Source organism: Chenopodium quinoa, unplaced genomic scaffold, assembly GCF_001683475.1.
Source record: "Chenopodium quinoa cultivar QQ74 unplaced genomic scaffold, ASM168347v1, whole genome shotgun sequence".
NCBI lineage: Eukaryota > Viridiplantae > Streptophyta > Magnoliopsida > Caryophyllales > Amaranthaceae > Chenopodium > Chenopodium quinoa.
This window is the reverse complement of record NW_018745082.1, coordinates 1,954,555-1,970,159: the sequence shown is the minus strand read 5'-3', so window position 1 is coordinate 1,970,159 and position 15,605 is coordinate 1,954,555. Positions and strand designations below refer to the sequence as shown.

At 32.0% G+C, this 15,605-nt stretch overlaps 2 protein-coding genes across 2 annotated transcripts; one reads left to right on the top strand and one right to left on the bottom strand.

The window, feature by feature from the left end:
* Positions 1-557: 557 nt before the first annotated feature.
* Positions 558-3,357, bottom strand: LOC110709924 (cyclin-B1-2-like). Its single transcript, XM_021888181.1, has 4 exons — positions 3,108-3,357; positions 2,932-3,032; positions 1,163-1,260; positions 558-858 (listed from the first exon to the last, which is right to left on the bottom strand). Exons 1-4 carry the CDS (start codon positions 3,234-3,236, stop codon positions 758-760), a joined length of 429 nt encoding a protein of 142 aa, XP_021743873.1. The 5' UTR covers positions 3,237-3,357; the 3' UTR covers positions 558-757.
* Positions 3,358-4,928: 1,571 nt separating this feature from the next.
* LOC110709903 (protein FAR1-RELATED SEQUENCE 5-like) lies at positions 4,929-7,664 on the top strand. Its single transcript, XM_021888163.1, has 4 exons — positions 4,929-4,968; positions 5,840-6,684; positions 6,776-6,950; positions 7,510-7,664. The coding sequence occupies exons 1-4, from the start codon at positions 4,929-4,931 to the stop codon at positions 7,662-7,664; spliced, it is 1,215 nt and encodes a 404-aa protein (XP_021743855.1).
* The last annotated feature ends 7,941 nt before the right edge of the window (positions 7,665-15,605 follow it).

Below are 15,605 nucleotides of genomic sequence, written 5' to 3'. Positions count from 1 at the left end.
TTTAAGGTCAAAATTTAGTCAAATTTGACATTCAGATCAGACCATACCAAATAAGTTCAGATAAGCAAAAATAAGGTGACTTAAACAAGCCCTAAGTTCGATATACTACCTCCGGTCCAAATTGCTCGCAACTTTGTGGTATTATTTGTGAGATATAAAATATTCCAAAGTTGCGATTAATTTGGACCGAAAGTAGTATTAAAAGTCAAGCTCCAGATTTAAGCTTGCTTCTATGGAGCCTCAATAGAGAAATAAACCATTAATGTACCAAAAGAAATTTAGAACCGTAATTTGAATGTTCTGCTTTTTGTCGGAGCAATTTCTTGTTTGATAGTGTTGGGGAATTCCAGAATTGAAGAAATCATTCAACTGATAAACTTATCAGACCTGAATTCACAGTCAGCTTACATCCTGTGAGAGTCTCTTTTCACAAGGCCCTTAATCAAATGGAGTCTCACTTCCTACTAACTTACTAAGCAAAGAAAATTCAGACAACCAGCTTGTGTTTTTGCTAGGAAAGCCAACAGCATCATATATGTATTAAAAAATCATAAGCATGCAAAAGAGGAAAACTGGATCAACTATTGGAAGCATAAAAATTTAAATGTAAGATCATTCATACTCCATTAGATCAAGCTGACATATTTCCATAACAAAAAGTCTCACTAGAGTTAGATGTCTAAGGAAACAATAGCAAGATCATTCATACATCCATTTCCAACTATTTGAGAACATCTCCAGCAACAATAGTAACCCATCAGAAGAAAGACGGGGCAACTGGTCCTTTAGAAAGGCCTAGACGAACTTCCATGCCATGATGCATGTCTGGAACTCGGAGGGATTCTGAATCACGTGGATCTGCAACAGAACAAGATATGAGACCAACAAATAGCTCAAACTATTAATTCTCATACTAATATGCTATCGATTTGTAGTGAATGTACTGTGATCAAAGATCAAGCAGGTGGGTACCTCAGTAATAACATATAAAAACCAGAGTGTAGTTAAAAGTTGCAAAGAATATCAGTTGCATCCAAAGTACAAAGAGGAAAATCAATGTAAATACTTAAACTCTATTGGTTCTGCCAACTATATCGTGGTTTGGGCAAATAAGAGAAGCACATATTTTGTTAAAACAATTAAAGTTGCGTGTTTTTATTACCGTTCAGATAATCTTCAAAACCAATATCATCTAACGTTCCTGTCACTGCCTCCAACCCTAGCATAGAGGATGATATTGGTCCAGGAGGCCTCTGGAACCTGCAAAACAATAAGGAATTGCATGATCAGCTGAACTCAGATCACTTTCCTACCAGATCCCTTTTTTAGCACATGCAAGTCAAAGACTAGCAACAAAAGCTCATATACTATGTATTAGTGAAGCATGTGCCAACAGCATAGAAAACAAAGTAAAAGAAAAATGGTAAGTCAGATTGGAGTCACAATAATGCTTAGCACTACAGTTGGTACATTTTTTCACAAATTATATGACACTTGTTTAAGATAGGTATTTGTCCAGAATTAAAGACCAGTAAAACATAGGAACATCATGAACAACCTAGCATGGAAATAGAAAGGTCTAAGAATATACAACTTACCTAATTGATGATGGGTCTCTACAGACATGCAAGACATAGCCCAAGAGATAAATACAATAGATATCGATAAGCAACACATGAATATGCTGCCCCAACCCACGGGTATTAAAACAGAAAATTTGGGAGTGATGTGATCATGAAATTCAGAGTAAATTGTAAGTTAAAACAGTATGCTTCAGTGCTTCCTATTCTCTATACATATAAAAATTATAATTCAAACTTCAGACCTTACTAGCAAAATGATACCAATTAGAGTGCAAACCATCAAAGAAACCACTCCAAATATTTAGCCAATGTTCGGCTCAAATGACTGAAAAAACAATTAGAATCCAGCTTATACGCTTGGGCAACTAAAATTTGAAAAAAATAAAATGGAGCATCAGAAAGAAACTACTCCAATATTCAACCAATGTTCGGCTCATGCTCTTTTTCCTCACAATAGAGGGAGCAATAGTCCTAGACCAAGCAATAATTTCTCCAAAGCTAGTCCCTTTAATGAGTACCCAATGTCAACTACTTACATATTAGTCTTTAGAAAATCTCATACTAGTAACATCTGTAGATTGATATTACTAAAAATTGTTTCAAACAAGTTTTTTTTTTATTAACTATTAGCAACTTGGCTCAAAACACACTTACAGAACTTTAAACCCTCATCTTCTCTCTCAACACCTACCAAAGATACATAGACTTCTAATCTAACCTTCCTGGCACTGATAGCAAACCCAAAAGAAACAGTGGTAATCCCAACAAGCATACTCGTACTTTATTAGCTGCGATCTTCACTCTCCAATTTCCATTTTCCAACTCAGATATTTCCATTCATAAGGCATAATCACCTCACCAGTCATGATAGATCAGCTGAAATGTCATAGTTCTAGCCTTTCAAGTTTTAACCTTAATATACCACATCCGAACCCACAGTTTAGCCTTTAACAATAATCTGCTTAACACTACCTCATAAAGCTGTTGCAGATTCACTTGCAGGTCTAAACCCAACAGCAGTAACCAAGACATTCACATAATTTCACAACATTTCTTATTAATTAATTCCTAACTAGCGAAACTGATCAAAAACCCTGCTTCAATCCCACAAATCCACCCGAAAACCCCATCACATAAATCCATCAATCACTAATTCAGTCTTTAAGTAGATGCCCACAATCCTTAGTTAAGCAAAATGAACAAATTCAACATCTTAACGCCCGAAATTCATATAAATTAGGGTTTTTCACAAATTCAATTTACAACAATCACAAAACCAGAAATTGAATCGCATTAAAAACAATAAAATCAATAGAAAAAATTAATAGAAAACTAATCAGAAGAAAACCTAGAAAGAATTTGTCGATCGAGGTCCATCTTAAGCGGAAGAGCGGAACCATAAGTGTTAGCAAGAATCTTCCTCTTCATCTCTTGCTGAGTTTTCTCCGCCTAAATCGATGAAATAATCATCAATAACAGAAGAGAGAGAAAGATAGATGAAAATGAAGAGAGAGAAAATTGTACTTTAAGAACAGCAGATTGTAGAGGATGAGCTTCGAGAATCTCGCTCTTGACGCCATGGAAACCGAATCGAAGAGCATCGTTGTGGATTCCTCCAATTTGATGTGGAATGACCTTTGTTCCTTCCTCCATTGTTGAACTTCTTCAATTAGCTCGAGTTTTTTCTGTGTTGTTGTTCTGTGTAAGTGAGATGCATAAATTGATTGCTTTTATTTTGTGCTTTATGTTGCTTTTTAGTTTTGGGCCGCCTTGTTGTACAAGAAATTGTGATTTGTGACACTCCTTTTTGTTGCAAATTATAATATGCACCCTTGTGCATAGGGGTGAAAGTTCGGTTTTCGGTTTGGTTTTTTGCCCAAACCGAAACCAAACCACCAAATTTCGGTTTCTTGATTTTGCAAACCACACCGCACCACTTTAGCTTTGAAACCGAACCAAACCAAACCACCTAAATTTCGGTTTTCCTAAAAAAAACCAAACCGCACCGAATTTTCCTCTCAAGCATCCTAAACATCACATTTTGCAAAAAAACCGAACCAAACCACACCAATTAAAATTGAACCAAACCAAACCATACAAACATCCCACCTAAAACCCACCTACCACCCACCCTAACCTACCAAAAAACACCGAAACTACCACCACTAACCACCCACAACAATGCCCACTAACCACCACTAACCACCCATAGAAACTATCACCACTACCACCCACAACAACCACCAAAAACCACCTTATCACCACCCCTAACCCAGATCCGCACCCACCACAACCCACAACCCACCTTATTTCACCACCCTTCATCCTTTCCACCCAAACACTAACCCTAGATCGACCCACAACTACCTATCACCACCGCAATTCAATCTACACGGCTACGCCACCATAAAAATAAAGTAGGAAAAAAAATTCAAATCAAATTAAAATTAAGAAAAAGAGGACATACCTCACATTCCACCGAAAAACCTCGAATTTGGGTTTTAAAGGTCAAGTTCGACCATGAAAACACTAGATCTAGTGTTTTCATGGATGAATTTGACATGAAAAACCTTAGCTACTCAGTTGATGGCTTAATAACGTTGTAAATAAACTTAATAACGTTGGAAAAGAGGAGAACAGAGTGATGGAGAAGAGATCAAAGAGGAGAAAGAAAGGACGGAGTTGAGAAGAGGAAAGGAGGGAGAGGAAGAACTAAGATTCTGAGAAGAGAAGAGAGGAGAGAAAGGGCGGAGAGGTGAGATCAGGAGAAGAAGAGGAAGTGAGGGATTAGGGTTTTTTTTTTTCCTTTATATACTTAGGGTAAAAGTGTTGGGCTAGGGGGCTTTTGGGCCTGAAATTTCGGTTCTGTTCGGTTTTGTTCGGTTTTTTCGGTTTTTCAATTTCTAAAACCGAAACCAAACCGAAAACCGAAATATTTTTTTTTTTCAAAACCAAACCGAACCACTTTCGAAAAAAAACCGAACCATATTTCTTATTCGGTTCGGTTTTCGGTTTGGTTCGGTTTTAACCCAAATTTGTTTCACCCCTACTTGTGCATATAGTTTTGTGTGCACCACCAATTACACGCTGCCATGTAGCTTCTTCTTTTCGAGCTGAAGTTTCTTATTTTGCAATTATTTCCCGCGTTTCTTTCCTTTTTCAATTCCTTCCTAATTTCTCAAATTTTTCTTTTCAATTATCATTCAAAAATCTTCTTTCGTCGATTTTCTTTCTCCTCTAGTTTTCTCTCATCAATTTTTTCTCTCCTTTACTTTCTCTCTCCGTTTATTTCAGTGCTCTATTCACCATTTTTTATTGCTCTATTCTTCATTGTTTTTCTTCGCCATGGATTTGATTCATGTACCTGAAGTTCTTGATATTGGAGGTTAGATTTCTTATTTTAATTGATAATATTCGTTAATTAGGTATTTCCAATGTAATTTTTTATTACTTTTTAATTATTGATAATTATTTGAATTTTTAATTATCGTTTGATTTGAACTCATTCTATAATTAAGTTTTATTTAGTTGCTAAAATTTGATATGACATTGTGATTTTCTGAATTTGATTTTTGATTTTCTTGAAATTTGAAGTTTAATATGATTCTGAACATTGCATAATATGATTTTTGATTAATTGATTAAGTAATCAAACTATTGATCTATTTCTTTTAATCTTCTTGAATTTTTGAAGAGATTTTGATTAATATGATTATGCAATAGTATTTTGTTAATTTGTGATGAATTTGATCATTTGTTTATTAAACTGTTCATGAATTCTTGATTCTGAACATTCGCATCTTTTGATTTCTTGTTGAACAATTTATGTCGAGAATTTGATAGATATACTTAAATTTTAGTTCAAAGTGTTTTGAATTTGATTTCTGTATCCGAAGTTTAATATGATTCTGAACATTGCATAATATTTAGGTTTAATTAGTTGTATTTTTAAATTGATTTAGATTTCTTATTGTTTTTTATTAATTTGTGATGAATTTGATCATTTGTTGATGAAATTTATGAATATTATTTGTTTATAATTCGATTAGTCATATTATTAGTAGTTTTACAATATTATGAACACTGTTATTATACTTTTGAACCTTTATGTTATTTTATTGAACTTTTGATCATGTATGTTTATAAATATAGGAATGTACAAGTAATTATGAACATCGTATCCCTTTATTTGGACTCTCTTGTTTTATTTTTGAACTTTAATAATGTTTGTTATGCATTTTGTTTGTTTATTGCAGTTTATAAGTATGAAGTTGTTTATAAGGAAAGTGAGAAGTCTGAATTGCAGTGGAAACAAGTCAAAAGTGATACGGAGGCATATGAAATGTATAATGATTATGCATTTAGGCATGGATTTAGTATTAGGAAAGGGAAAGTTCGATATGTTGGTAATTCAAGTGTTTGGAGAGGTAGAAACAACCTATATTCAAATGTTGGTTTGAAAGATACTTCTTCTAAGGTGCCTAAGAAGTTTTCTAAGTTGGATTGCCGTACATGTTGTGAAGCTTACATTGATTTTGTTATTGATGAGAAAGGTGTTTGGACTGCTGTTAAACACAATATGGATCACAATCATGCTATGATACCTGTTGAGAAGAGACATCTCCTTAGGTCTCAAAGGAAAATTCAAGGTGAGCATTTGAAGTTCATAAGTACTATAAAGGCTAGTGGGGTTAGGGTTACGGATTCTCTTCGCGCTTTAAGGAAAGAAGTTGGTGGATCTCCTAATCTATGCTACACTGTTACTGATGTTTACAACACTTTAGCTACTGAAAAAGCTTGCAGATTAGAAGGTGGTGATTGTAATGCTTTGATCCAGTCTTTTGCTACAAGACAAGCCAAAGAGAGTGACTTTTATTATGAGTTTGAGGTCGGTGGAAATCATGCCCTTTGTAGTGTATTTTGTAGGGATGGAAGAATGCGAAGGGATTATGAAGCTTTTGGTGATTTGATGGTCTTCGATACCACCTATAGAACTAACAAATATGGCATGATTTGTGCCCCTTTTGTTGGTATGAATCATCATTGCAATAATGTCATGTTTGGAATGGGTTTTGTTCTTGATGAAAAGACCAGCAGTTTTGTATGGTTGTTTGAGGCTTTTATGAGATCTATGGGAAGATGTCGAGACCCCATAACCTTAATGACTGATCAAGCCCCTTCAATTGCTGCAGCAATTCGACAAATTTTTCCAAGCACTCGGCACCGTTTGTGCACTTGGCACCTTGGTGAGAACGAATACAAAGACCAATATAGGAGGACTCAGAATATTGAAAGGGTTTCCAGAAGTATTCGATTATTTTCTTAAGTACTGTGAAAGTCCTGCTGAATTCGCACATTACTGCCAAGGTAAGCTTTTTTTAATTTTATTTGAACCTTTTAGTTTATATTTTGAACTGTTTCTGTTTGAAATCTGAACTATTACATTTACATATTTGCGGACTTAATTTTATTGAATTTAACTTGATTTGTTTCTTTTTGAACATTAATGTTATATATTTGAATTAAATGTATTAAGTTTTGAACCTTTCTTTATATATGAACTATTAATTATTTAATTTCAACATTTTTACTTTTCATGTTTAACAAGTGCATGTGAACAGTATTATTTATGTTTTGAACTTTTGTTGCTGTAATTTGAACAACTATATTATCATTTTGTTTATTGGTTTGTTGTTTTTTGTTTTTGATAGAATGATGACAAAATAAAAGTGTTCAGAAAATAATTGGTTAAATCACTTGTATGATATCAAAGAAAAATGGTGTCCTGCTTATTCAAAGGATTATTTTTCGGGCGGAGTTTTGTCATCCCATAGGAGTGAAACAACAAATCATTATGTTTCCAATAGATTGAATAAAACAGATGGTTTGAGTGACTTTTATAGTACTTTTCTTGATGTTATATAAGAGTGGAGGAGTAAAGAAAGTAAGCAAGATTTCCGTTTTTTGACGGGTAACCGTCATCTTGCAGTAGCTAATGTTCGTTTGCTCATACACTCTAGGGAGATTTATACTATTTCTGTGTATGTTGTTTTTGAGGATCAATTTGCAAAAGACATTTAATGTTGTCAAGAGCGAAAGCATTAAGATGATGAGACTATTTGTTATTATGTTTGGAGGAAAAATGAGGACATTATAAGGCATGAAGTTACTTATGAGAAATTTACCTTCAACATCAATTGCACATGTAAGTATTGGAGTTAAATGGGGTTGTTATGTGGACACTCTCTTCGTATATGTAATATTCATTGTGTTCAAAAGATACCAGAACAGTACATAGTGAAGAGGTGGACTAAGAAGGCTATGTGTAGTCATGTTTCTGATGAAGATACATGTCAAGATGTTAAAGTTGTTCCTTCTACTGTTTGGAGAGTTCAAATGGTTAGGAAGTATGTTCAGTTAGTAACATCATGTCAAGAAGATATTTTAGCAAGAACTGAAGCTGAGTATACTTTTCAAATGTTACGTGAAAAGGTGGAAAGTGTGCTAGGTCCAATTGATATTGAAGATGTTGAAGTTGGTGAAGAAGCTAATGAAGAAGTTGATGAAGAAGGGTTCATAAACAATCCAAAAATAGCTAGGAAAAAGGGTGAGAGAAACTACAGGCCAAAAAGTACTGTTGAGAAAGCGTGTAATAAAGGTAAGGGTTGGAAAAAGAAAGTAGATAAATATAAAGATGAAGCCAGAGCTACTGTCCAAAAATTGGTTGTTGAGGTACTTTTGAACCCCTGTTCTATTTATCTGAACTTCTGTCATTTTTTATTGAATAACTTATAATTTTATTTTATTTGCGGGTTTTAGATGATGATGGAGATCCTTTGATTTATTCACATCCAACAACACAAGGTTCAAATCTTTCTGTTCTTCCAAAGAGAAAGAATGTTCAAAGTAAAAATAGTAAAGCTTCAACCAATGCTTCTCATTCATCATCAGCAAATGTAAGTATTTGTTGAACATTTCAATTGTTTTTTTTAATAATTTTCTATTATATATGTTTAATTTCATTTTTATTTTTAGGTTTTTGGTGATGGTGTTAGAACTGGTTTCCAAGCTTCAAATGGAAAAGGATTCAAAAATAGTAACACTTCAACTAAATCTACTCAGCAATCTTCATCTAATGTAATTATTTTTCTTTTTTTTTTTGCACTTTATTGTTTTACTTTTGAACTTGTTAATTTTGTAGGTTTTTAAAGGTCAATCATCCAACAATTTTCCTAGACCTAATTATTCTCAGCCATGCTCATCAAAAGCTTCAAATACTTTTTCAACAACTAATGTTCAGCCTTCCTCTGAAAATTTCTCAAGTGCTTCTCATCCACCTTTTTCAAATGTAATTTTTTTATTGAACTTTTTTAAGTTTTTCTTGAATTTGTGTTTTTAAATTCTGAACTAACTTGGATTTTTCTTTAGGTTTTTGGTCATCAAGCTTCAGAAAATTCTTCTCAGCCATCCTCATCAAAAGCTTCAAATTCTTTTTCAACAACTAAGCCACCATTATCAAACGTAATTTTTTTACTGAACTATTTTTGGTTTGTTTTGAACTTTTGTGTTTATATTCTGAACTATTTTGAATTTTCTATAGGTTTTTGCTCATCAAGCTTCAACTAACTTTCTAGCGACTGTTTCTCAGTCTTCTTCAAGAAATGTATCTTTTTATTGATTTTTCTTTTATATATTTTGAACTTCTGTATTTTATTTCTGATCTTTTGATAATTTTGTAGGTTTTTGAAGGACAATCATCCAATAATATTCCAGGACCTAATTCTTTTCAGCCGTCCTCATCAAAAGCTTCAAATACATTTCCAAGAACTAATACCCAGTCTTCCTCTGTAAATTTAACCTCTTTAGTCTTAACATTTTTGACATTTTTTAAAAATAATTTATTAGTATATATATTTTTATGTATATACTATATGTTTTGTAGGTATGTGGATCTCAAGCTAAAAATATAAAATCTTTCTCAAGAGCTACTCAGCCACCTTTATCAAATGTAATTATTATATTGAATTGTTTAATTTTTTTTATTTTGAACTTCTAATTTTAAATTATGAATTAATCTTAATTTTCTGTAGGTTATTGGTCATCAATCTTCAACTTACTTTCCATCAACTGGTTCTCAGTCTTCTACAAGACATGTAACTTTTTCACTTAACTTTTGTAGATTTATTTTGAACTTCTTATACTATAATCTGAACTTTTAATTTTTGTTAGGTTTCAAGTGGTTGTCAAGGTAAAAAAAGGAAATCATCTGAAGTGAGTCATAACAAAGGTTTTCGATATGAGACTAGTAAATGGTTTCAAGTAAGTATGGACATTCTCTTTCTCTATTCTGAATATTTTTGTTTTTTTTTTTTTTTTTTTTTTTTTTTTTTTTTTTTTTTTTTAGTATTGTTCTTTGAATTTTTGTGTTTTTAGTATTTTGATGCTGGTCGCAAAGCAAGGAATGAAGGGTCTCGTTGTGTTGGATCTTCTAATGTTTCAAATTATGATAAAATGTTATCAATGTTTGACAAGACAAGTAATTCTTAGGTGCTTATTATATATGAATATATTTTCATAGGTTTTCAATATGTAACAAAATTCAAATTCTTATTAATTTTCAATATATACGAATATTTTTATCATTACTTTTAAATTGTTTGTTATTTTTTTTTATTAGACAAAAAAAATATTGACAAACATATTTTATAAAATGAACAACTACACTTCAATATTTGAACATAATCTTAATATCAACAACTACACTACAAATATTACATATTTAAGTCAATCTCAATTCAAACTAAAAATTCAAACACATTAAATAAAATCACAGTTTCTTGAAATGTCATTAAATCTAAATATTAATTCTCCTCAATTCTTTTTCTTGCTGCCATTTCATTCTGTACCCTTCTCTATTGGTGAGGCTTAAAATTATTTCTGAATAATACTGCACCCTAAGCTTTCTGATTTGATCAACTTGAACATGTAAAGAAAACATATAATTATGAACAAAGTATTAAATGTTTTGAACAAATAAAGAAAACATATGAACACTATTGTTGAAACTCACATCATTTGCTTTAAAATCACAATTCCATTCTAGCAAAGGCTCTGTTGTGTATGTTTCCATATGTTTCATCACTTAAACACCACAATTCTTATGAACCAAATTGATTCTCCATTTTATCTTGATCAAGTCAGTTTTGAAACTTAAGACTCTTGCAACATCACTTCCCGCATTTTTTTATCGCATGAAATATGCAAAAGCCTCTAGCTGATAAACAAAATGAAACATTATTTGAACACCTGAACACAATTTACTGAACACAGCTTAAGAATAAATTGAATAAAAAAAAATTAGTACTTTACCATCTTTTGTGGATGATCTTCATACTTTGTAGATGCTTTCACATTCATTGGAAGCTTTCTGTTATCGATCAAATCAATTGTGCCTTTGTACATGTTGATACACATCAAGTAGATGTGCTTATATGCAGCCACTGGAAACAAGAATTCCCTAAATTTTTTTATGTTTTGAATTCCACTATTATTCATTTCATAGCGCAATCTTTGTGCAAACTTCTCATGTCTTATTTCTGTGGTAGTGTTTGCACTTGCACCTTTGTCTGTGCATACAATCAACTGCAATTAACAATTCAAAATAATGAGCAGTCATTATAAACATAATGAACATTGAAAAAAATATACTGAACAAGTTACATAAAATTATTGAACATGTTTATTTGAGAATATTTAATATTTATTTTCTTACGTATGGCATTGTGGAGAAGTATATGCTATTTTTTTTGCCCTTGATGTTCAAGATATGAGCCCAAGCATCAATAATTGATGTATTGATCTCTGCATCTGTTCCAAGTGTCTTCATTTCTTCCATGTTGACACTATTATCTCCGTTACGGTACAACACCTCACTGCCAATACAACGAAAAAAATTAACAAAATTAAATTAAGATTTATTTTATTATTTGAACTATATAAATATTTATCTGAACAAATCTAATGAATTTATTAACAATAGAGTTAAATTAGAAAACTTACTCATTAGGCCCATCACTGAATGCATAATCAGACAAAGTTGCATACATTGCACTAACATTTTTGAACAAATCTTTGTATTTCATCATGAATGGGGACTTTAGACTAGCTGACAATTTTATCTCTTCTCTTCTTGGTCTTTTGTTTGCATTAACATCCTGTTTTGTTGTTGGTCTAATATAACAATATAAAAGTATGGTTAGTTTTTTTGAACTACATATTTATGTAACTGAACTTTATATCTATTTTTAATGAACATTAACATATATATATATATATATATATATATATATATATATATATATATATATATTATACAGTTACCCCTTTGATTTTTCAGAAACTTTGTTTTGTTTTCCTGCTTCCTCTTTAGATCTGTACATTTGAACATACAGTTAAAACATTTGAGCATCTAAAACAAAATATTTGAACATAAAAAATTAATATAGTCTTATATCATTCAATACTTAATAAAACATATATATTTGTAGTTGTTCTAGATCTGATTTCATTTAACATATTTATGCTGACTTTTTCAGCTTCTAACCTAGTTGTCCAAAAAATTACAAATTACCCTTTTCTTCCAAAAAGTTACACATTACTTCCAAAATATTTACATATCATCTTCTTTTTCCTTTATACCCTATTGCCCAAAAAACTACATATATTAGTGATGTTCAGATAGAATGACATTACCCTTGGTGATACTAAAAATCCTTCGAAAATGGGTTGGCCAAAATATCATCAAGTGTTGCATCACTGGTTCCAGATATGTTGGAATACTCACTAGTATCAAATATGTATTCAAAATCTAGATCCGACGATTTTGCAGCTCCACCAGTTTCTCCCATTTGAAAAGGCACCTCCACTGCCATTGATGTTCCACCACTTTCTTCCACTTCTTGTTCATGACCTTTCTCTCTGCTACCTATGGTAAGTGTTAGATCAAGGGTACGTCTCCCAGCAATAGCACCTTATTCCCTCTGATTTCCACTTTCACCCCTTTCCATAGGACCCACACTTGCTCCAATTTGAGCATCTTGTGGTGTTAGAGGATCCTCAATTTCCAAGGACCAAGCTTTTTCTAATTTGAAATCCCCCCTAGCTTCTCTTTTCTCCTTGCTTTTCCTTTCTCTTTTTCTATTATATTTTCAGTTTCTCTTCTTTCTGCTTCTTTATTCTCAGATTCCTTCTTCTCCAAGTACTCTCTTTCAATCTGATCAATAGCCTTTAAGAAAGACTCTGTTCCAAAGAATGCTTCATCTTCACTTAAACTAGAAGCATCATTCATTTTTTTCCAATAAGATTTTCAACATTTTTGATAATCATGTTGTTTGGGAACAAGTCTTTTCCTAGCTTCAACTTGTCAGTCATTTTTGACAAACAACTTCCCAAAGTCTTGACAATTTCCATCAATTCATCCATAAATTCCTCCTGATTTCAACATCAAATAATGAACATAAGCTTACAGTATTTTTAACATGCATTAAAAGTTTATGAACAACAAAAATTATAGAATGAAGATTTAACTGATTTGAGAATGCAATAATAAAATATTATTTATTATTTGAACATTAGAAAAAAAACATTTGAACATTTTACATAAAATTCTGAACAAATAGAAATAAACTTTGAAAAGAAAAGTAAATGAACCTTGGATGGCTGATTCTTGTTGATTGGCAAAGCTTCACTGTCTTGTTGTTGAACTTTCGCTTGTTGTTGTGCATGTATTTCTATTCTTTGTAACACACTTCCCAATCCAAATTGTGACTTTGTCTCCAATTTCATTCTCTCTTGAATCATATCTTTATTCCAAGCCGAAATGATTGGGTATATCCTTGGTTGCTCAATACCTCTTTTTTGCACTCGATCACAATACAACAACTGTCCCATTAAAAAGGCAGACCAAGACATTATTCTATTATGAATTTTTAACAAAATGAAACAAACCTATGCATTAAAATTTTGAACAAAATTAGGAAAACTTTTGAACATCTAAATATAAGTTATAAGGTATATGAATATAATGTATTAAAATTTTCAACATATGGACATATGGCATTAAAATTTTCAACAAACATAACCAAAATCCTTTAAATAAACACAAGAACATAAGGCATTAAAATTTTGAATAGTCATACCAAAACCTTTGAACATATGAATACAAGGTATAATTCATATTAACATAAGGCAAAAACATTTTGAACATATACAATTACAATTTTGAACAATCAGGGATAACATTTGAACATAATGCATTAAAATATGAACAAATAAATAATAATTACAAAAGTGAAAATCATACCAACAAGAAAGGCAGTGGTCCCTTAAAAAAGCCCTTGGCGTTTTTCTTCCACCCAGGTACTGTGGAAATCAGACTTTGTATCACATACTTGCACCAATTCAATTCCTTAATCTCAACACAATCCTGAATTGAGTGTAGGAATTTGTAGTGGTAGTGAAGGTTTTGGCTTGTTTTCATCATTGCATTCACAACTAAAGGAAGTCTATTTTGAACATTTCAGTTTCTTATTCTGTGTTCTTCTCCGTTGATTCAATTTCTGTTGCAACATATTTCCTTTTATGCAATGCTTGCTGATCTCTCTTGTTCTTCTTTTCTTCTTCAGTTTCATACTTCTCAAATATCCATTGGGTTCTAGGGCTACCTGTAGACACCCAAATGTGTCTCCCCAAAACCAAACCCAGTAATGAATACCTTTCATGTCATTTTATTATCGAACAAAGCAAAAGTGCGAAAAATCTAGTGATGATGATGTTTTTATTAAAATATCTCTTCTTTCTATTTTTGAAAATATTTCTTTTCTTACCTTATTTATGAAAAACGTGCATTCCAGTTTAGTTTGGTCCATGATAAGGGTCCAATAATAGTGTAGTTGGATAGGGCTTGAAAAGACCTTTCCAACGATATATTATAAGCCCAATTCCGATGAATAATGACGAAGTTATAGAAAAAATACTAAAATGGGCCCGGTTTGGTTTTTATATGCGGCCCCATGATCTAGAGGAGGGCCTATTATTAATTATCATCCCTAAAGATATTAAGATTGATTATAGTCTTCTAGAATACTCTAGAAGGTTCTCTTAAATCCTAATGGAGTTAGGATTGATAATTATGTTTCAAAGAGTTTGAAATTGAATAAAACTAATCCTTTTTAGAATCCTTGTTTTGCACAAAGTGGAATATATTCAGATATTATTTTCGTGCCTCTTAATCTTTATCCAAATCTTATATGGTTGGATAGATCTTGAAATTATCTTTCCAATGATATATTATAAAATTAAATCCGAGTTATAACGAAAAAGATATGAATGAGATATGAAACTCTATCCAAAACTGACACCCTTCCACTATTTCGGTCATATCTTTTTAGCTACAAAAGATTTTAATCTTATTCTAATTAGGTTGGAAAGTATACTTCAAGATCTTTCCAACGACATATTATATGACTTATTTGGACATCTGGATCAAAAGATATGATAAAAAAAATCCGAAAAAACTGTTCTGCAGAGCCGGACGCTAAGCCTAGCGTCTGGCGCTAGTGTCCAGCGTTTGGCGCCACGCGCGTGTTTGACGCTGCGATTGTGTTTTATTCTTTTTGAAACTCTAATTCATTTTTTTTATCATATCTAGCTGATTTTCTCTATAAATAGCCTCCTAAAACCTCCGTTTTCCATCTTAAAAAAAATCATCAATTTCCATCAACTCTCTAGTTTTCTAATTCTCTTCTCTCTCTAAGATAAATCTTACTCTCTCTCTTTCTCTCTCTTTTCTAAAATATCTTTTTGCAAACAAAATTCCGCATTCACAAGATCTAGAAACACCTAGCCAAGTTCGAAGTTGTCTTCGCCTAAACGTGAAAGGTTTTAATTTCTGAGGGTTTGGTCCAAATCTCTCTTTCAATTATTTAATTTAATTGTTTATTATTTTCCTTGAAGTTACTATCG